General features: G+C 40.1%; 1 protein-coding gene across 1 annotated transcript in view; it reads left to right on the top strand.

The window, feature by feature from the left end:
• The window catches only part of LOC111142064 (pregnancy zone protein-like), a 43,578-nt gene extending 21,581 nt beyond the window's left edge, over nt 1–21,997 (top strand). Inside the window, exons 15-36 of the mRNA XM_022495007.1 lie at nt 1,292–1,441; nt 4,552–4,716; nt 6,862–6,967; nt 9,180–9,315; nt 9,703–9,931; nt 10,436–10,562; nt 10,846–10,967; nt 11,183–11,231; nt 13,170–13,253; nt 14,014–14,190; nt 14,478–14,565; nt 15,198–15,354; nt 15,753–15,827; nt 16,108–16,285; nt 16,575–16,798; nt 17,722–17,940; nt 18,092–18,222; nt 18,597–18,687; nt 19,749–19,817; nt 20,190–20,292; nt 21,289–21,330; nt 21,963–21,997. Coding sequence (XP_022350715.1) covers nt 1,292–1,441; nt 4,552–4,716; nt 6,862–6,967; nt 9,180–9,315; nt 9,703–9,931; nt 10,436–10,562; nt 10,846–10,967; nt 11,183–11,231; nt 13,170–13,253; nt 14,014–14,190; nt 14,478–14,565; nt 15,198–15,354; nt 15,753–15,827; nt 16,108–16,285; nt 16,575–16,798; nt 17,722–17,940; nt 18,092–18,222; nt 18,597–18,687; nt 19,749–19,817; nt 20,190–20,292; nt 21,289–21,330; nt 21,963–21,985 — 2,745 coding nt within the window. The 3' untranslated portion in view covers nt 21,986–21,997. The remainder of the gene's footprint in view (nt 1–1,291; nt 1,442–4,551; nt 4,717–6,861; nt 6,968–9,179; nt 9,316–9,702; nt 9,932–10,435; nt 10,563–10,845; nt 10,968–11,182; nt 11,232–13,169; nt 13,254–14,013; nt 14,191–14,477; nt 14,566–15,197; nt 15,355–15,752; nt 15,828–16,107; nt 16,286–16,574; nt 16,799–17,721; nt 17,941–18,091; nt 18,223–18,596; nt 18,688–19,748; nt 19,818–20,189; nt 20,293–21,288; nt 21,331–21,962) is intronic.
• The last annotated feature ends 806 nt before the right edge of the window (nt 21,998–22,803 follow it).

Raw genomic sequence — 22,803 nt, 5'->3', positions numbered from 1 at the left:
AACAGAATTCTTCATAAGCAGTGTTTTCATAATTTATTGAACTCTAGAGTTGGATATTACTTCATTTTTTGAAGATTTATTTATGTATTTTGAGAGAGAAAGAGGCATGAGTGAAGGGAGGGTAGAGGGAGAGAATCTTGAAGCCGACTCCCTGCTGAGCAAAGGGGTCCCTCTCATGACCTGTGAGATCATGATATGAGCTGAAACCAAGTATCAGACACTTAACCAACTGAGCCACCCAGGAGCCCCTAGAAATGAATATTCTTTCATTTTGAGGGTAAATCAATTACTATTTTTCATATAGGTCTCATGATACATGAATCCAACTGTTACATTAATTCACAGAACATACAGCAGGATTATCATAGTTAAATTCAGCAATCCAAGTCGAATATTATTTAACTAAACATACAGACATTTCATTCCAATCCAAATCAACTTGCAGATCAAGAACCTAGGAAGTTACCTGATGCTACTACAGTATCTAAATTCTAAATGATTTTATTTGATATTTTGAATATAAAGTAAAACTCAGATTCTACTCAAGAAATGTTTACACAAACATCAGGAACTGGTAGATTCACTTATCAGTAAGTTTCTACTGGCCAAAGCAGAATCAAATCTCTGAAGAAATTTGGCAAAATTTTCCATTATTTTGTAGTTCTTATTCTTTATTCAAGATTCAAATTATAATTTGAATTCAAATTCAAATTGAATTATAATTCAAATTATGTCTGAATTTTCTCAACCAGTTACCGCTCGGGATGTATATTAGATGTTCAATTTTTTTAATGAACCAATAAATCCCCAATCCCAACAAGCAATACGGCACCCCTTTAGAATGTCATATGACTAAAACGGCCACCGGGAGGAAACTTCAGGTGGCTGGTCTCAGAGGCAGAGCATGACTCTTCACACCGCCATGCAAACTACACACATTCACCACAAAAGCACCGCACAGAGATAGGTCAACTACAGCAAGGTATGTAACTTCATTAGCATGCGTGTTCTTATTCCCATTCAGGTTTCTGTTTCAATGTGACCAAAACCAATTTACATTTCACCAGTTATAGAAGGAGCAGGAAACCTGAGTTAACTGGAACCACATCTCCAGTTTATTCCAGAGGTAGTTAACTGGTATTGCCAAGGTGTAAGCACCTCTTAAGCCTGGCCTAAAATGGATGAAGAGAAGCCAAGTGTAGAAAGAACTAGTCCTCGCCTGGAGTAGAAGAGAATGTTTGAGGTTGCAATACTTAGAAAATTTGCTGCCATAATCATATCCTCTTTACAGGTGAATTTGAGCTTCTCCTCAGCCCGGAGCCTGCCAGCCTCACACAACAACCTGGAGGTCACAGCCAGTCCTCATTCCCTCTGTGCCCTCCGTGTGGTAGACAAGAGTGTTCTGCTGATGAAGCCTGAAGCTGAGCTCTCCCCTCAGTCGGTGAGTCCCCTTTCAGTCTCGCATGTCAGAAAATGCACACATGAGAGGACCAATTTGAGAAAATGGAAGTTGTGACTGAGAGGACATGCTCTTCTGAGTGTCAGGCACAGTGTACTAAGTTATGTATGAGATGAAATTAAATTCATTTCCACAGAAGACACTGCTTCACATGTCTCACCTTGCTTCATTCTCTGTTATAATACATTCTCAGTGAGGGAGCAACATGGCTCCCCTCCACATTCCCTGCCTAGCCCAGTACCTCATGTATAAAAGATGCTCAACAGGGGCACCTGGGTGGCTCTGTGAGTTAGCCGCTACCTTCGTCTCGGGTCATGGTCTGAGGGTCCTGGGATCGCGTCCCACATCAGGCTTTCTGCTCAGCAGGAAGCCTGCTTCCCCCTCTCTCTCTCTGCCTGCCTCTCTGCCTACTTGTGATTTCTTTCTGTCAAATAAATAAATAAACAAATATAAATCTTAAAAGAGTCTCAACACATTGTCTGTGAGTGAATACATGAAGAATAATTCTTTAAGGTAGGTAATATTACCTTAATTTTAAGAATGAAGAAAACATAACGAGGATACATCAAGCCCCTACAGAAAGAGCAGGCCAAAAATATAACTGAAGGGTGGAATTGGAATCATATTTCTGATTCGATGCCACCTTTAATGCACCACATTTCAAGATAGTCTGTGAAATGCCAGATTCTAAGCATTCCTTAAAATCTAGGCCCTCACTCACTGGTTTGAAGTATGGTCAAAAAAGTTCTCATTCAAACTTGTCTTTTAGAGATGCCTCTTGTACCAAAGCACTTTCCAAAAGGCCCTGTAGTTTACTTTCATCGTCCCTTTATTCATTTAACAAATGTTCACTGAATCTTGACTAGACGCTGGAGCCTGCTCTGGGAACAGGAGTTCTATTGGCAAATAATCAGATGTGGTTCTTTGACCATCTTGGACTTACAGTCTTGTGAAGTATTAAAATAAACAAGCAACAGAAACTTCCATATAAACATGGAATAGTTCCAAATTTTGCTAAATAGAATGAAAAGAACAAAAAATGTTGACATAAAGAAAAAAGGAGTTGGACATTTTTTGAAATAGTGATTAAGAGTGTCTTCTTAGATGGCTGGGGAATGAAGGGGTAGGGGCAAGCATATCAAAGAATGAGAGCAGCGGGGGCACCTGGGTGGCTCAGTGGGTTAAAGCCTCTGCTTTCAGCTCAGGTCATGATCCCAGGGTCCTGGGATCAAGAGCACTGCATCGGGCTCCCTGCTCAGCAGCAGGCCTGCTTCTCTTCCTCTCTCTCTCTCTGCCTGCCTCTCTGCCTACTTGCAATCTCTGTCTGTCAAATAAATAAATAAATAAATAAGAATGAGACCAGCATCTCTGCAGGTCTTGGGGTCAGGCTAAGACGGGAGCGCTCCAAAAGGAAATGGTAATGACCTAACATGTAGTGGGGAGGGAAAAGGATGGTAGAGGCCATAAGCAAAATGGAAAGTATGGAAAATTGTGACTAGCACAGAATTTGGAGTTGACAGTAAATGCTATGGTAAATCTCAAGAGTTTGTTTGTTTTTAAGATTTTATTTATTTATTTAACAGAGAGAGAGAGAGCCCACGAGCAGGGGAGAAGAGGCAGAGGGAGAAGCACACTCCCCACTGAGCAGGGAGCCCAATGTGGGACTCGATCCCAGGACCCCGGGATCATGACCTGAGCCCAGGGCAGATACTTAACCAACTGAGCCACCCAGGAGCCCCAAAGCTAAAGTGTTTTAAACAGCAGAGTGACAATTCAGATTCATTAGTTAAGGAGCTGCTGTTTGCTGCTGAGAGGATGAGAGCAAGAATGAAAGATGGAAATGGTTAGTAGATTATTGTAGTAACATAGATAAGAGACAAACGCAGCCAGATGAGGAGGTCTGCACGGAGGCCAGTATTTGCTTAATGGCCTAGGTGCTATGTGACAGAGCAGGTGGCCCCACACTAGGCTCTGAGCAAAAACTGAACTGTAGTTGATTTCCAGTGTGCCTGTGCACCTAGTTTTTCCTCAAGCTAAAGCTGGTCTTAAAACAGTAGACTAAAACAAACAACCAAAACACCTGGTAAGAGTTAAAAATAACTGAATCATTTTTTTTTTTAAAGATTTATTTATTTGAGAGAGTAAGAGAGCAGGAGCAAGGAGAGGAGAGGGAGAAGGTGAAGCAGACTCCCCACTGAGCAGAGAGCCCGATGTGGGGCTTGATCCCAGGACCCTGGGATCATGACCTGAGTGGAAGGCAGATGCTTAACCATCTGAGCCACTCAGGGGCCCCAAAAATAACTGAATCATTTTATAAAGTGGGAAAAGGAACGAGGGGCGCCTAGGTGGCCTGTGGGTTAAGCCTCTCTCTTTGGCTCAGGTCATGATCTCAGGGTCCTGGGATGGAGCCCCACATTGGGCCTTCTGATCAGCGGAGAGCCTGCTTCCCCCCTCCCCAGCCCACACCCCACCTGCCTCTCCACTTACTTGTGATCTCTGTTAAATAAATAAATAAAATCTTTTAAAAAAAGGAATGAATCAAGAATTTACAGTGATTATTTCTGAGTGATGGGATTATGAGTGGCTTTTGTTCTCTCATCACATTTCTCTGTACTGTTCACATTTTCTGCTTCCTTTCTTTCATAAGATTTATTTACTTATCTACAAGAGAAAGAGTGCACATGCAAGTAAGGGAGAAGGACAGAGGGGAAGGGAGAATCTCAAGCAGACTCATGACCTTGAGATGATCATGACCTGAGCCACCCAGGAGCCCCTTGGTTTCCTTTTTAAAAGAGTACATTTGGGCTGGGACACAGGAAACTTGAGTTTTATTCTTACTCAACCAAAATGGGCTCTGAGACTTGGATCAATTGATTTGATTTCTGTGTGTATTAATTTCTCTTGTACAATAGGAGGATTAGGATCCATAACTTTATGATCTTCCCATGATTGTGTTCCTTTTAATAATGTTGGCATGGGAGTATTAAAGAAACACCATGATCTTTTAAATCCCAGATTGAACATTATCACACTCAAAATAGAATTAAGAAACAAAACAAGAGTTTTTTCCCTTTGTTCTCTTGATTTTTCAGGTCTATAATTTGCTGCCAGTAAAGAGTGGCCTTAGCCCTGGATATGGAGATCCCATGAATGAAGATGGCGAGCCGTGTATCAATGCAGAGGACATCATTCACAATGGAATCATGTACACACCAAGGCGGATGATGGATGACGATGACATTTACAGTATTTTTGAGGTAATTCATCTTCCCGAATATATAACCAAAACCGAGTTTTAAATCTTTGTTAAAATGGAGAACAAGCGGACTTCTAAGCTCTAGAATCCAATCCTGTGTCCCATAAAGCAAAGCGAAGATGAACAGAGAAATACTGAATCCTCAGAGGCATGGAAGACTTTATAGACATGTAGATGTTCAATCACCAATTTATCTGGCCCTTTAAAGAACAAGAAGTGTATCTTTAGGGCCCACAACCTTAACCAAATTGATCCCAAAGCTATTTATTACTGTCATATCCCCCTCTCAGCCTCTGCCAGAGATTCTAGTAAGTGAGAATAACCTAATATTTTCTGTTGTGCCTCTGACACCTTGGAAAGGGGAGTGAGTACATTATGGGCAGCCATTTAGCAGCCTTTGGCAGAATAAATACATATTGAATGAATAAATGACTGAAAACGAAAAGTCTGATACTTTCATCAACTTCAGGGCAGCAGAATTTCAGGAAAAATTGAAAGCAGCCTTTCAGGAAGAAAAGATTGACAAAACTTGGACAATCATGCTAGCTTTACGGGTCTGTTAGATAAATGCTTGTCTTTGAGATTAACTGTAAGGAAGCAGTGTTATGCAAGGAGAGTTTATCCAGCTTGTGAGATTAAATCTTATCACCACCAGGAGGACTAACAACTCTCTTTAAACTTTGAGGAAAACAGGTCATTCTTCTGCAGCCTGGCAGACAGCAATTTGAATCTCCCTGTTCTGGAGCCTCCAGAATCATCACTCCGTTGGTGGCAGGGATAGAAAGAGGACTTTTTAGGTCAACTAGCTGATTGTTTCATCTTTAAACACATATTTCTGACATCTTTCACCCTGTTCCATGTGGCCGCCACCACAGACAGCTGTGCCTCAGTGTCCCACAATTTGCCGGTACTCTGAGCTAAGACAGCAAGTAGTATTTGCCTGTGAATAGTATTGAAGAGAAAGATGACTGGGACCAGGTGGACTGTAGGAGTCCAGCTATCCTGTAGGCATCTGCCTACGTTATATTTGTTTGGGGGGAGAAAAGAAAGGGAAGATAAACATCCAAGCAGAAAATATTTAGCTTCTTGGATGCAAAAGATAGTTAGAGGCATCAGCTTACAGCACACAAAATTCGGAAATAGGAATCAGAAGACATGAGTTCTGATCCCAACTTCTCTTTGCTAACTGGATGCACTCAACTTTCCGTGACTCTGTTTTCCTATTTGTAAGATACCTCCGTTCCCTATTGTGAGGAATTTTCATAAGGATGAGCTCCGTGCATAATAATAACGAAAGTGTGATAGTGTAGGGAAGGAAAAATTCTTTCTCTACCCTCCTTCAGGGTCTTCCTGCTGAACTAAGAATTACATTTACATGCGACAGATTAATTGGAGATTAAAAAAACAAAACAAAACAAAACAAAAAAACAGTTTCATTATGTGCTCATGAAGGTCCAATAATGAAACCGAGGCCTAAGGAAATGAAGAAGCCCCCGGTTCTTAGACTTTTTAGGCAAAGACGCAATACATTTGTGAGAAATTGACAGGATAAGGAAAACAGAGCTTTAGGATTCAAAGTGGAATTTGGCTTGAGGTCACAGATTAGAAAACAAAAATAACGGGGCTTGTTTCTACGACTTTCTTGGCTTTAAAGTTTCTATCTCTGGTGATAAGGATTTTTTTTTCATTCTTAGTACAGGGAGTGTAGCTCTCACGTGGGAGTTGTGTTTCCTGCTGTGAGAGGGACAGAGAAGGGATTGAGTGTCCTTGTACCCACTGTCTCCCAAATAACTTCAACTCAAAATAATCAAACGCCATGTGGGATATATTGGGGCACACTGCCCTTGGCCCCTACGGTCCAAATGTAAGACAGTATATTACTCTCAAGATTGGCTTCCCAGGGGCGCCTGGGTGGCTCAGTGGGTTGAAGCCTCTGCCTTCGGCTCAGGTCATGATCCCAGGATTCTGGGATCGAGCCCCGCGTTGGGCTCTCTGCTCGGCAGGGAGCCTGCTCCACCCCCCCCCGCCCCGCCTGCCTCTCTGCCTACTTGTGATCTCTCTGTCAAATAAATAAATAAAATCTTTTAAAAAAAAATAAAATAAAGATTGGCTTCCCAGTATGCTTTCATAATTCATTTTTTTCCAGTCCACAGGATTAAATATTTTTACGAACTCAAAAATCCGCAAGCCGAATTTTTGTGAGCTGCTTTCGCTGTACCCAGGAGCGCCTATGGCCTATGCAGGAGGTAACGGTGAGATTTACTTGCCTGCTATGATAATAGGGGGGAAAATGATGTTTTTCTGAATATAAACATTGTGACTCTGGAGAAACTTCTTGGTAAGTTTTCTCCAAATAACATGCCTCCCAAAAAAACAGGATTTTTAGAGCAATTATTGTTTCTCTCTCTCTCAGAAATCAAAATTGATTGTCTTTTTGTCTCAGCCTTCAATAATCTTGCTATTTCGAATCCTTCTTATCCAGGGTGGTTTCAACACCTACATGGGTCAGGGTAAGACAGACTGTACCGCAGTGAAACAAACCTCCACATCTCAGTGACTAAGCATATGACAGTTTTATCTTCTGCTTACACAAAACTCCTCCTTGAGTCCGGTGGCTGTCCGGAGCAGCTCCTTACCAATCAGTTGAGTCTAGGATACCCATTCTGGTTTCACCTATGACTCTATCTCCAATGTGACATTTAAGGTCATTCCCATGGGAAAGGAGCTGGTTTCCACACGACCTTTTTTGGCCAGCTGTGGAAGTGGCATATATCACTTCTTCCCTGACAGCAAGGGAGGCTGAAAAATGCGAAGGATCCTACGGACATTTATTGTCTGTGTCATATTCTTTCATAAAAATCAAAGAGGTTTTCATGTATTGGACAAAATAGAATAATCCAACTTTCAGCAGATATACCACTTGTGGGTTTCAAGTATATCTGGAAATGAGGAAAAGTTGAAAAGATTCTGAGTGTTCTTTTCGGTTGCTGTCAGGGCTAGGGAAATTTCTCACTGCATGTTTGGCTATCGACTAATCCTACTTCTTAATGAAAAATGTGCTGGTATACAGTGTTTCTTAAAAATAAACACATAGGGGCGCCTGGGTGTCTCAGTAGGTTAAGCCTCTGCCTACGGCTCAGGTCATGATCTCAGGGTCCTGGGATCAAGCCCTGCAACTGGCTCTCTGCTCAGTGGGGAGCCTGCTTCCTCCTCTCTCTCTCTCTCTCTCTGCCTGCCTCTCTGCCTACATGTGATCTCTGTCAAATAAATAAAATCTTTAAAAAAAATTTTTTAAAAACCACATACTTTAATACAGTAGAAATACTTTAATACAGTAGGAATTATTTACCTAAGAAGACAAAAAATGAAGTTCTAGTTGACAACAGGGAAATAACTAAGAATATTCCCTCAACAGAAAGAAAATTCTGTGTACCAAAAAAAAAAAAAAAAACCAGAAAGAAAGAAAGAAAGAAAATTCTGTGTACAGAAAAAAGAGCACTGTGCTAAGAGCAAAGGGACATGTTCTCGTCATATTCTTATGTGGTAGGACATATGGAGCTTTGAAAATGATATTATTTTATATATATGTAAAATACATATATATATATATATAATATCACATTTCTATTTATATATTTATACCTGTGATCTCTATCTTCTGATCTCTAGAGTATCACCTTTTTTTTTTAAATCAAGCTAACTCCTACCTTAACAGATCTCATTTTTTGTCCTCATCTTCATGGTGTTTCATTATATACATCTACTATTTACTCAACACAGCCCTAAAATAGACATCTTCCTCCATTTTCCTCGCAGAGCATCCCTGCTGACCTCTGCATGTGTGTTCATAGAGCCATTTCCATCAAATACCTCCTCCATTCTCCTCTTTTTCTCATCCTTCAGTGATCATCTAAAAGTCTACTTCAGTGAGGTCTTCTCTGGCCAATCTGAAGTTCATTTTCTGTCCTTTATTGAGTCTCTGCTGTCTGTAACACATACTTTACTGTATCCTAGAGTTTCTGTCTGTATCTCAACCATTGTAAAATAAAAAAGCATTTCTGAAATCCTCTTGCTGTAGCTACTATTCATTCTTCTTGTTTGATTCTCACTGCAAATGGAGAGCACGTGATCATCCTTTCAGCATCAAAGCAGTATTTGGTATATTAAATTACTCTTTATTCTTCCCTTTGCCCATTGAATAATCAGCTTCTAGAGAGCTACATTTGCTTTCATGTCCAGAGGAAAATACATTTACCTCCAGACTCTTTGAAGAAGCAATAGGATTCACTTTCCTGGAAGACAAATAGAAAAATGAACAAAGTCACAAGCTGGTAGATTAAGCCACTCCGATAATAAACATTCCCTGAGCAAATGACCTCATTTTACTTGAGAAACTAGGCAACTCTAAGAAATTCATGATAAAAATGAGGTTTACATGGGGGCCCTCATATTGTCCTGCCACAGTCCTTCCTCTAGCACGTGGTATTGGAGTACCAGCTTTTGCAACACTCCCGAGAGAGAACTCTCCCGTTGTGGAAGTGAAAGAGACGGTCCGGAAGTATTTCCCTGAGACCTGGATCTGGGACTTGGTTCCACTCAGGTAAGTAGTGTGTTGCCCAAAATTTCGTTGAGGAAAAGATGTGGATCACCCTCTGTGATTCTAGTGCTCCTGAGCCTTGCAATTCTGTTCCACTTCTTCCTGGTAAACTTTTAGGTTCATAGTTCATTGATCTCTTAGCTCAACCATGCAATATTTTTTTTTCTGATTTGGTCCTGAGATATCTAAAATCATGATAAGTAGGAAACTACCCTTGTCTCTAAAAGGAAAGGAAAACCTTGCCGAGATTTTGCTAGGAGTGCCAAACCTAGTTATCAGGTTTAGCGTTAACCATACTGGGTTACTAGGTTAGCACACTATCAGCTAGTGTCTGTGCCAAAAAAATAAAAAAAAATTGCTTCCCAAGGCTTCCTCTTATTCCCTTTTCAGTTTATCAGGTAGAAGTGAGTTGGCCGTGAAGGTCCCTGACACCATCACAGAGTGGAAGGCCAGTGCACTCTGCTTGTCTGGAACCACAGGGCTGGGCCTCTCCCCCATCATCTCTCTTCAAGTGTTCCAGCCCTTCTTCCTGGAACTCACCCTCCCCTACTCTGTGGTGCGAGGAGAAGCCTTTACGCTGAAAGCCACCGTGTTCAACTACTTGGCCCATTGCATTCAGGTAAGGACACTTCTCTGGAGGAGAGCAAAAGTGGAAGGGAAACACCCAGTCGCCATTTAATATCCAGGTCTCCTAGGAAATGTGCCAGCAAATCATAGCTGAAGAATGATGTAACCTCATTTGGGAATGGGATAGTTGCTAAGAGCAAAGCTCCCTGGCTGACCCAAGGTGGTAAGGTTATATTCATTTGGGACTTTATATTTTCTGTGTATTCCTAAATTCAGACCTCATTTCCACCTGATTTTTTTTTCCACTCTGACTAAAGCAAACACCTCTTCGTTGTGCTGGCACAATCCTAAATCCTGGGAATTATCTCAGTTCTTGTCAGTTTTTCAGTTCCCTATTGGCAACATCTAAACTACAGAGTTTGGACAGGATTTACCTTGTTTGAACAATTTCTCAAAGCCTCTCAAATAGTTCCCATTGTCCCTTGAAGCTCCTTGCCCCTGTTATTGTCCCTCTACCTGTGTTCTTTCTCAAACTTGTGCATGGTTATGGGGATAGGTCAGAGTGCAGCTGGAAGCCTTCCCTGACAAGTCAGCTGACTTAGTGAAAAAGAATGAAGACACTCCCTGTATCTGTGGAAATAAGCAGGAAACCATGTCCTGGGCTGTGACCCCAAAGTCACTGGGTAAGTGGTAAATCTGTTGACAGATCCTACTTCTTATGAAGTAATGATTTGCTTTCCACACTCTGATCCAGATACATGTCTTTTTCTCCTCCTTCAACAGTGATGCCTTGAAAGAAAAATATATATATTTTTTTTCTTATACATATATACACATATATGTGTGTGTGTGTGTGTGTGTGTGTGTGTATAAATGGTACAATATATGCAGTGTAGGAGAAACTTGAAAAGACAAACCATGCAATATAGAATCACTGTTTAACTCCATAAGACTCTTACTCCCCAGGAAAGGTGAATTTCACAGCTACTGTGGAAGCCCTGCAGTCTCAGGAGTTGTGCGGCACGGAGGTGCCAAGAGTTCCAGAACTTGAACAGAAGGATACCGTAATCAAGCCCTTATTAGTTGAGGTATGCTGGTAAACATTTCTCTGTGTCTCAGAGGCCTTATTATATTATACAGCATGATCTAATATGTCTGTGACGGTGACATTTCACTCCCAAAAATATGGATGTATCTACAACTCAGTTTCTTACTAATGTTTCCTCCTCTACTTTAAAGTGATTGATTTTTTTCCTATACACTCAGTATGACCGTCTTTTTCACTTTTTTTCCCAATATAAAGCCCGAAGGAATAGAACTGGAAGAAACTTTCAACACACTCCTCTGTGCAGGTAAATGTCCAAAAGAGACAAAATTCGCATGTTAAGCCACTTGCCAAAGTATATAGTTTAAGAGTGCTCTTCGGGGTATGTTTTCCTCTGGGGAAACAAAAAACTTAGTGTACTCTCCTGTGTGAAAATCTAAGGATATTTGATTCAGAAGTCTCTTCCTGCTGAAGGCTTAAAGAAGTTAAAAGACTTACCTAGAAGCTCCTGGCTGATAATGAGAACTGAAGTCGAAGACCATAGAACAGGATTCTTTCCAATACCCCTGTGTTTTTCAAACTACTTTTTAAACAATTTTCAAAGTATTAAAATATCTACATGTAAAATATCTAATAAGTAGTAATATTTTTATTCCATTAATAGTTTAAAGGTACTCAAGGTTAATTTCCTTGTGTCAGTTATTTGAAGAAGAACTTCAGGTCACGAACATATGTAGAAAACCAATATTTTACTAATATCATTAATATAATCATATAAAAATTACCTTTAAAATATTCAACTCTGCACCATCTAGTATCATCTTGAGGACAATGCTCAGTGTGAGATCTCCCCTCTCTAGAAGCATCCCTTGATAATCTCATTTAGTCACAGAACTTAAATAACAACTTTGTAATGGAGACCACAAAATAAACCACTTGGTCCACACAGCTTTCCTCACTCAAACTTGTGTATTCAGTTGCCCACTAATCATCTCCACTTACAGGCCTGTAAACAAATAGACATCTCAAACCTAGCATGTTCAAAACTGCTCTTCTGTTGGTCTCCAAAAACCCACACCTCCTACAATTTTCTCCATCTCTAAGGATGGAAATTCCATTATTCTACCTGCTTGAAATAAAACTTTGGAGTCATCCTTTAGTATGTTCTTTCTCTTATACTCCACACCCAATCTACTTTCAAATCTAGTTGGCTCCACCTTCACAGTATATCCAGAATCTTCCCACTTCTCACCATGTCTACTTCTACTCTAGCCTTTTCTCTCTTGGATCATCTCAATAACTTCCTACCTGGTCGCCTGATCAGCTTTCCTTACATCCCTACAACAAAAGGGATCATTTAAAGCACGTTTCAGATCATGTGTCTCTTCTGTCCAAACCTTCCAAGAGTTTCCCATGTCCCTGAAAGTTAAAGGCTATGTCTCCAATGTCCCCTCCAAACCCTTGCTATCACCAAGACTTCATATCCTATTACTCTCTCCCTCACTCACCCTCCTCCGGCCACACAGGACTCCTAGTATGGTCTTGTAACACAGCTAGCATGCTCTCATCTCCGGATTCTATTTGCTTTGTTCCTTCTTTCTGGAGATCTCTTTCCCCAGATATCTACAAATCTTACACCTTGACGTACTTAAAGTCCCCAGTCACCTATGATTTTGTTTTATTAAAGAGGGGAACCTGCTTCCCTCACCCTACACTTTCTGATTTGCTCTGTCTTACTAGCTCACCCATATAAACACTCCGATTTAATTTTCTCTAAGAACTTACTAGCATCTATCATACTAAATATTTATTTGGTATCTTATTATTCACATTAGTATGAAAACTCTGGGACATCAGGGATTTTTTTTGAAAATTGTTTTATCATTGCACTTAAAACAGAACCCGTCACATAGCACGCACTTAACACATATTTATGACATGAATGTTACTTTCAAAAAACAGTAACAATAAATATTAACATAAACAATGAAGATAAAGAAATAAGTATAACATAAGGTATATGCTTATAAGGAAATCTGTAAAAATTTAGCACATAATATGAATTTCACTGCAAGATGAATCACAACTTTAGGAGAAACTCAGATTGCATCGAAGAAAGTATAGAATGATCAAAAGACATGACAGGTTGAAATTTGATCCAAAGAGGAAAAATTTCAAAGAAAAACTAGAATATTTCTCTCATTTTTTCCCTTCCCTTATATATATATTTGTCTTCTTTCCTTAGAAACTGGTGTATCTGAAAAGTTGTCACTGAAAGTTCCTTCAGATGTGGTTGAAGGATCTGCCAGGGCGATGTTTTCGGTTTTGGGTGAGTCTCCCAGCCCAAGGCAAGTCACTGTCCATCTCATTACTCTAGTGTATGCAGCCTCACCATCCACAGTTAGTGAAGACTTTGGCTGTAAGCACTGGGTGGAGAGAAAGAGCGCTAAGCTAAGAATTGCACTGTATATTCGTCAGGAAGGGGGTTAAAGAGATGCTGTGCTACTTTTTATACCTTGACATTCTCAAAACAGTAAAAAGTATCATCTCTCTGTGCCCTTATCTTCAGAGACTGACAAGGTGGTGAGGCTTCCTAATAGATTTGAAAACAGTTGGTTTTTACCAGGCATGTGGTTCATCGGAAAAGATATGCCCAGCCATTGTTTTTTCCATCCTGGAATTATCAACTTTTTTTCCCACTTTTGTCTGTCCTTTCTGTTTGTTGTTTTTCTTCACCTCTTAGGCTTTCTTGTCCTACTCTCCATACGTGATTTGACCTCCTGTTTAGCTAGTAATCTATCTTCTTATCCCAGTAGAAACCAGCCCTGAGTTCCTCTGGGTTTTTGTAAAGGTTTATTTCTTTATCTGAGAGAGAGAGAGAGCCCCCACCCAAGCGAGTGGAGAAACAGAAGCAGAGGAAGAGAATCCTTAAGAAGACTCCCCCCTGAGCACAGAGCCCAAGGTGGGGCTCAGTCCCACCACCCATGAGATAGATCATGACCTAAGCAGAAACTAAGAGTTGGACACTTAACTGACTGAGCCACCCAGGCACCCCTCCTCTGATTTTCTTAATGTCTTTCATTCCCCAGGTGACATATTGGGCTCTGCAATGCAAAATCTTCAGAATCTTCTCCAGATGCCGTATGGTTGTGGAGAGCAAAATATGGTCCTTTTTGTCCCTAACATCTATGTTCTGAACTATCTGAATGAGACCCGACAGCTGACAGAGACGATCAAGTCCAAAGCCATCGGTTACCTCATCAGTGGTGAGCAATAATCCCAAAAGGAGAAATCTTAGTTGATTCCCTAAATATCTCTCTCAGTGAACTCAAATCAGCATCCCTTTGGTTAAGATATAATAATCACTGTTGCTGTAACAACCAATAAAATGTCCCACTCTGATACCAGGCAATTCAATGGGATACCAAGCCTTGGAGACATCTTAACAAAATAGGAGTTTTCCTATGATTCCCAACCACATTCTGAAGAAAAAAACTAATTACTTCTCCAACATCTCTGCGATTTCATAAATCTATGAAAACTTCCTCTTCAGGGTACCAAAGGCAGTTGAATTATAAGCACAGTGATGGTTCATACAGCACCTTTGGGGATCATTATGGTAGAAGTCAAGGAAACACGTGGTAAGATAATTATTTTCATATGCTTGCTATAGATCCATTCTATTCTCAAATTCTAGAAATAATGATTCTCTGAGACATGTAGTTCTTTCAGGGAAATGGGTTATCCTTTAAAAATCCATATGTCTGTCATCACTACTATGTGACTGCATTATTTCATGTATGAAGGCATGCCAGCTGTGATAGCACAGTAAATAGCAGTAAAATAAAGATTCCCCCCAAACAGAAATAGAAGGCAGAAGGTGTTATAAAGTGAAATGGTAGTAGAAAAATTTCTATACTGTGCACTAAGGGAAAGGAGAGAAAGAGGCTGTGATGTTATTAAAATCATTCAGGAAATGGCAGCGTGGGTGATGGAAATATTTGGAGGCTCCAGCAAACATTTTGTGAGAGGAAAAAAAGAAAAAGTGAAAAGCATCAATTCAGAGGAAAACAATAAAGTTGAGATTTTAAAAAGGAATACAGATACTTGCTGAACGAACAAGAATATTTAGTATACAAGTGTCGCTTCCCCAACCAATTCTCCCCAACAATTTCCTCCCGTGGCTGGCAAAGACCAATATCTGAATGCAGTTGCCCAAAGTGGGCTTTAAATGTGAGATGGTCCTCATGTCTGTCTCTCCTGTACTGGACAGGCTCACAGCATTTGTGCTCAAGTCCTTTGCTCAAGCCCAGTCACACATTTTTGTGGAGATATCACACATCACGAGTGCCCTCACCTGGATCTCACAGAGACAAAAAGAAAATGGTTGTTTCCAACGCTCCGGATCGCTTCTAAACAACGCCATTAAGGTGGATGCTGTTCATTTTGTTCTAGTCCCTGAAAACAGAGACATGGAGGGGCAAAGACACTCCTGTTGATTCCTCATGTCCTGGTGACATATCTTTAAGGAAGGATGGTACTCTCTAAAGCTTCTGAAATCTGACAATAAAATAGTGGTTTTTTACTGAATTATAAAATAGGATGCAAAAAACTCCCCAACATATTAATAAAAGTGAGGGGAAATAATTTGAGGTTGATTCGAGAATTTGAGAGTGGAGGGGAATGGGGAAAAATCAACAATATTGCACAAGAAAAGATGCTTTCTAGTGAAGAGTGTGTGGAGTAGGGAGGGTGGGGGAATAGAATGATCCAGCTCTGCCTAATGACTATTGGAGTGTTTGAGTGTCTCTGCTTCTGCTCTGTACAGGGTGGGGTAGATGATGAACTGACGCTCTCTGCCTACATCACCATTGCTCTGCTGGAGATGCCACTGCCTGTCACTGTATGTACCAGCACCTCTACCTCTCTCACAGATACAAGGAATACCAATCATGAAGCTGTGATTCTGTGAGGAAAATAAGTTGTGGTTGTCCTGTTATTTAATTTTGGTATATTTCACTAGACCATAAAAGACTAAATCCCTTTGGAAGCTGCCAAGGAATTTATTCTCTGGTCAGAACCATGACGTAACATGACACATTGTGCCTTTTAATCTGGTGTTAGCCTGTGGACAATTCATTAGCCTGCTTCCACTATCTAAAGATTTTTTATCTGCCTTATAGCACCCTGTTGTCCGCAATGCTCTATTCTGCCTGGAAACTGGCTGGAGATCCATCTCAGAGGGCCAAGGAAATCCTGTCTACACCAAGGCATTACTGGCCTATGCCTTTGCCCTAGCAGGAAACCAGGCCAAGCGAAGTGAGCTTCTTGAATCGCTGGACAAAGATGCCATAAAAGAAGGTAAGGGTTGCTGCTGCAAAATTTACCTCCAGAATCACCAGTGATTAATGGGCACCTGGGTGGCTCAGTTGTTAAGTGTCTGCTTTCAGCTCAGGTCATGATCCCCAGGTGCTGGGATCAAGTCCCACATCAGGCTCCCCGTTCAGTGGGGAGTCTGATTCGCCCTCTACCAATTCCCCCTGCTCATGATCTCTCGTTCTCTCTCTCAAATAAAAAAATAAAATCTTTAACAACTAATCAAATAAGATCACTCTTTAAGTCTAAGATCATATCCTTTTCCATTTCAAAGAGGACTCAATCCACTGGCAGCGTCCTGGAAAAGTTGAAGAAGTTACGACATTCTATTACCAACCTCGGGCTCCTTCTGTTGAAGTGGAGATGACTTCGTACTTGCTCCTTGCCTATCTTACTGCTTGGCCTGCCCCATCTTCAGAAGACCTGTCTGTGGCTTCACAGATTGTGAAATGGATCACGAAGCAACAAAACCCCAATGGGGGCTTCTCCTCTACTCAGGTCTGTGGAGAGCCTCTAGGAAGAAAAATAAATATGCCAATACATATGTAGACACAAGCATATTCTAGGAGTTGAATAATCAGATAGTATTTCTCATTCATGCTTTCTCCATTCCTCCATCACCAGAAAGGTTCCAGCCTCATTATTTTATATATTCATTACTGTTCTGTCCTCTGTAAAATCTCTCTTCTCTTCTCTCCTTAGTCAACCCATAAATGTAAAATGGATCAATCTTCCTAAAGCAATAGTTCATAAAATGACTTCCCTGGTAAAGCAAACCTTTTTTTTTTTTTCTCATCCAAAAGAAGACTGAAACAATCTACTAATGTTATTCAAAGTATTTACTCTTCCCCACTAAACACAAATACTCCCTTCTAATTAGGCTAATCTCTTCACTTTTTCTGGAATTGGCTCTCTCCTTTTTCTATGTCTCCACATATATCCCACCCGTAGCCCCTGATTGCCTCTCTTTCTGTCTGTATAAATCTTTCTCAAGATTCACACATGAATTTATTTCTTCTTCACAGTACCTTCTTCAAGGAAGTCTTCTTACTTACCTTCTCATTAGGAAGTGTTCTCTTACTAATCTAGCTCTGCTTTCTTCCCCTTTCCCTGAATGTTTACAACAAATATTATTATATAAATTTCTATTATTATTATACATTATTACATAAATTTCTAAATTATTGAAATAGCCTCTGCTCTATGTCAATGTTTGGGTCTAATTTCCACATGAATAGTGTAAACTACTTGAATGGGGAAACTTTTTCATGTCCCCCTAAAGTACATAGAATATTTCGTGGTTAATAACGGGTCTTTGTTTGTCATGAAATCACTCTAAGAGAGAGTAGTATTGATGTGATCTTCATCCAGTATTATTTTGTTACCTTCACTCCCATGACTTCTGCCCCATCTTTTTTCAGGATACGGTGGTAGCTCTCCAAGCCCTGGCCAAATATGGAGCGGAAACTTTCAGTAAATGGGAGAAAGCATCTGTAGTCATGGTCAAGTCTTCAGAGACGTTCTCTGAAGAATTCCAAGTCCACGATGCCAATCGCCTGTTGCTGCAGGAGGTCAGGCTGCCAGAGATTCCAGGGGAGTACACCACAACCGTGTCAGGGTCAGGATGTGTGTACCTCCAGGTGAGACTTCCAGGGTTTAGGGGATGCTACAAATGCGGGGGGAAAGCTTCAAGAACTGGATAGGAATCTCCAAATGGAAAAAGATGTGTGAGCTAAGGAAAACAGACTATTTGAGGGCAATGATAAAGGATTTTTTTTCCAATCATTTTAGACATCCTTGAGATATAACATCCTGCCCAAGAAAGAAGGGAAAGTCCCCTTCACTCTGAAGGTTGATACTCTCCCCAAGAATTGTGATGGAGTACATGCTCACAGGAAATTCCAGATTCACATCAACATTAGGTAAATCCTTTTGTTGGTAAGACCTTTTGTAGAACATGGAGAAAGTGGCTTTCTTTTGCAAGGGAGCTCCATTGTCCCACGTCACAAACTATGAATACGGCATTCTTGCAATATTTACTAACAAGAAAATTTCCTTCACCCAAACTGAAAAACCTTAACACTGAGCATATGATGTTGCCATACCTGCAGAGTGTGACTTCATAATGCTGGGTTCTCCAAACAAGCAGAGCAGACACAAATAGAATAGATGGGTAAGCTGAGTGGTAGTTCAAGATAGGGAACAGCACAAATGAAAGAGAAGGGGGAGATTATGTCTTGAATAAACGCTAAAGTATTTTGTTTGAATGCCTTGTCCCTGTGCCTTGTCTTTATAGTTACACTGGGGAACGACCAAGCTCAAACATGGTCATCGTTGATGTGAAGATGATATCAGGCTTCATACCTGTGAAATCATCAGTGAAAAAGGTAAACCCTAAATCCCTTACAGATAGCAAAATCATGATAAAAGCTGACATTTATGCTTGTTAGTTTTATAGGGTTTTCAAGAGGTCTACTCCCTCACACTTCTTCTCTAGAGTGTTTGAGTCATTTCCATAGTAGCTGTCACTGTTGTGTGTCTGCAGTGTAAGACATAAGTCCTAGACATGGTTAAAAATGCTCCAGCATCCCTTGAGACATTAGGTATATGGACAGGTATTGAATTATCATATATTTTTAAAAGGAGAAAATGTGGGGCGCCTGGGTGGCTCAGTGGGTTAAAGCCTTGCCTTCAGCTCAGGTCATGATTCCAGGGTCCTGGGATCGAGCCCCGCATCAGGCTCTCTGCTTAGCAGGGAGCCTGCTTCCCTTCCTCTCTCTCGCTCTCTGCCTGCCTCTCTGCCTACTTGTGATCTCTGTGTGTGAAATAAAAAAAAAAATTTCTAATAGAAGAAAATGTATATAGACATATGTATGATATAAAAATATATCTCACATATACACGTATATATGATATATGTGATAGTCTTCCTTTTTTCTTTTTTCATATAAAGGATGATTCTCATATATCATGAAAATGTGGAGGTGCCTGGGTGGCTCAGTGGGTTAAGGTCTCTGCCTTCAGCTCAGGTCATGATCCCAGGGTTGTGTGATCAAGCCCCACATCAGGCTCTCTGCTCATTGGGGAACCTGCTTCTCTCTCTCTCTGCCTGCCTCTCTGCCTACTCTGCCTACTCTGCCTACTTGTGATCTCTGTCTGTCAAATAAATAAAGTCCTTAAAAAAAAAGAAAAAGAAAATGTGTATGTTAGAGATAGATTAGGTAGATGATAGATGGACAGTTAGATACAGAGATATGTAGGTACCAATAGATGATAGATATGAGAGATAATAGGAAAACGTTTAATAAATATTACTGTAATTCTCAAAGAAATCAAAATTAGCCATTTGGATGTTTCTGAACAGCCAGTTAGATCATAAGTACCTGAAAAGTGCTCTTAGCCTGGAATTTCCTCATCCCATATGTCTGGCTTATACTCTGGTCAACAGCTCCAACAAAAGCCTCAGATTCAAAGGACTGAAGTGAGCACCAACCATGTCCTGATTTACTTTGAAGAGGTAAGATTCTGTGACTCTGCTAGATCTGGGGGAACTACTAGAGGTCCTAACACACCAATCCAGATTCTGGAGAAAGTTTTGCACACACATATAAATGAGGGAGAAGAAAATAGCAATAGAGGGAAATGAAACCTGGATTGATCAACAAGGCTCTTTTTACTACATTTGTCTCTCCATAGAATCATCTCATTTGTCCTTCTTATATCTGCCATTGAGTGTATTCTGCAAGTCTCAAAATGTCCCATTCTTTCCATAGGTTTTGATACAGTTGAATAGCATAACCATAAGGTTGGATAATACCATAGGAAGAGAGAATGGTAACTAGAAACTAAGTTAATCTTTGATTCCAATTCAGTTTTCCTGTCTCTCCAGCTAACCAATCAAACCCTGAGTTTCTCCTTCTCAGTGGAACAAGACATCCAAGTTGACAATTTAAAACCAGCCACTGTAAAAGCCTATGATTATTACGAGACAGGTGAGTGAGATTCAGACATGCTGAGCTTTGAAAGGGAAAAACTGAGGAGCCTGATAAAGGGTGACCCTGCCTCAAACAAAATTCCACAATCTTTCACCAGAAGAAAGAGTGAGTTTGTGGTTATTGGATAATCGTGTGCCCCTTAAAAGAGTCTTGAACCATTCTTATAAAGCAATAAGAGGATCAGTTCTTTCTAAATCCTCTTATAAACTTGTTTGTTCTGGAGTGAAATATTCCAGAGATATAAGTAGAGTAGCAATAACTAAAAAAAAAAAAAATCAGTACTGATTGATGATACGATACCTAAAATTTCATCTTTTTAAAAAATATTTTATTTACTTATTTGAGAGAGAGAGCATGCACAAGAGAGAGCATGATCTGGGAGGAGGGATGGAGGGAATGGGTGAAGCAGACCTCCCCTGAGCAAGGAGTTGCATGGGAGGAAACTGGGAAAGAAAGTATAAAGATCCCAGGACCTAAGCAGAAGGCAGATGCTTAAATGACTGAGCCATCCAGGTGCTCCAAATTTGATTCATTGTTGACTCAGGCCTTGAGTAGTCTCACAAAATTTGGGAAACTCTGGAATATAGCAGGAAATTCTTCCATTTGCTCATGACTTTGAACTAGAAATTTGCCAGCATCCTAAGATGCTGGTAATGTAATACTTTACTCCTTCCTGGAGTGAGAAAGAGTTCAGAGAAGAAGTTAAACTCCAATGAAGAGAACACAGCTGTGAAGAGGGCCATAGAGTATCCCATCGATAGACAACCTTCCATCTTTGAAACCTGCCCTTGACTTCTGTATCCAAGCCCAGTTTTCTCTCACTGCCCCCTCCGGTAGTCGCGGATGGGTTAGTACAGAAGTCATTCATTTCCATTGGCTCCATAACTGTCTTTATACTTTCTCTCCTAGTTTACACAGTTTATTTACAATTAACTTCCCATATGCCTATTACTGAATATCTTCACTCCTTCTGTCGTATATATTCTATTTCAGAGGAATTCACTATTGAAGAATACAGGGATCCCTGCAGTGCTGGTAAAGTATAAACAGCGAAGTCTAATGCTAACATAAAGAAAATAAATAAACATCAGTTGCCCGTATAAGGTTGCTTCTCAAGTATATCCTTATCATATTATAAAGCCCATGGTGTATCATTTAGGAATTTAAACTATTTCAAATATATTCTAGAATATCTCAGTTAAAAAATGCATGTAAATTATAATTACTGGGTCTGGGGTGACTTGTTTGAAGATGAATCCAGGAATTTGCAACATCTAAAAACTAAATCATCTAATATTTAGTTTATATTCTGTACCCAGTTGTGATATGTTTATCACCTATGACATTTTCAGGATACTTCTAAACTTACACTAGTTGAGGTCAGGAAAATTTTCCCTGTAGTTTTCTATATAGCACAGCATGAGAGATATGATCTACAAGATTTTCCTTTAGGCCAGCCAACAATGTTCATTTTGACAATAGAACACTCACTGTGACACCTTCAGTTATCCATTCTAAAAATGGAAACAAAAAACAAAAACAGCCCTGTCATTAAAAATAATTAAAATTTATTAAGGTCAAATATTTATGATTGAAGTATGAAAAGTTATTCCTTCAGTAGATGACAGGATTTCCCTAACTTTCCTGCCATTTATTCTACTGTTTAGAATCTGAACACAGAAATGCTTGAAAATGGAAACTTATGGACCTCATCAGATAATCTTCTCCAGCAATGAAAGACAAAGCCTTATCAGAAGAGAGAAAATAGTAGGAGAAATAGGGGACAGGAATTGGAAATATATGAAATTTGTATGTTGAATAAATTTATGACATATACACTTCTACCATTTCTTTTGTTCTTTACCAATATTAGATTTCCCTTCTGAATTATGTGTCTATTCTCTGCAGCATTCTTACGAACACTATAGAAGTTATTTGAAAAGCTGAGCTAAATGCACTACAAAGAAATCAAAATGGAATTCCAAAAAGTGTTCAAGTATTCCACAGAAACCTAGGCAAAAGAAAACAATGTTTCCAAATATTGGAAACAACCAAAATGCCCATTTCAGGTGAATGGTTTTACTAACTGTGGCTCATTCATGCTGTGAATACTACTCAGCAGTAAAAAGAAACAAACTATTAATCTACACAACAATTGGAATGGATCTCAAGAACATGATGCTTGGTAAAAATAAAGCCAATTTCAAAAGGTCACACGGTATGATTCCTTTTATCTAACAGTCTGGAAATGAAAGAATTATAGAAATGGGGAAAAATCAGTGGTTTCCAGGGATTAGTGATGGTAGGGCAAGGGTGGGGCGGGATGGCATGACTATAAAGGGACAGCTTTAGAGAGATCTTTGGGGTGATAAAATCCGGCATGCGTTTCTTTACAAGTAAAATATTTGCGTTTCTGTGGCTTAAAAAAAGTTTTAAAAACAACTATGGCGTTAATTAAGTGGCTGCCTTCTGCTCAGGTCATGATCCCGGGGTCCTGGGATGGAGCCC

Source organism: Enhydra lutris, unplaced genomic scaffold (genome assembly GCF_002288905.1).
Source record: "Enhydra lutris kenyoni isolate GAN:26980312 unplaced genomic scaffold, ASM228890v2 scaffoldscaffold7, whole genome shotgun sequence".
NCBI classification, from domain to species: Eukaryota; Metazoa; Chordata; class Mammalia; order Carnivora; family Mustelidae; genus Enhydra; species Enhydra lutris.
The sequence above is the reverse complement of the archived record's forward strand: the minus strand, read 5'-3'. Positions and strand labels throughout refer to the sequence as shown.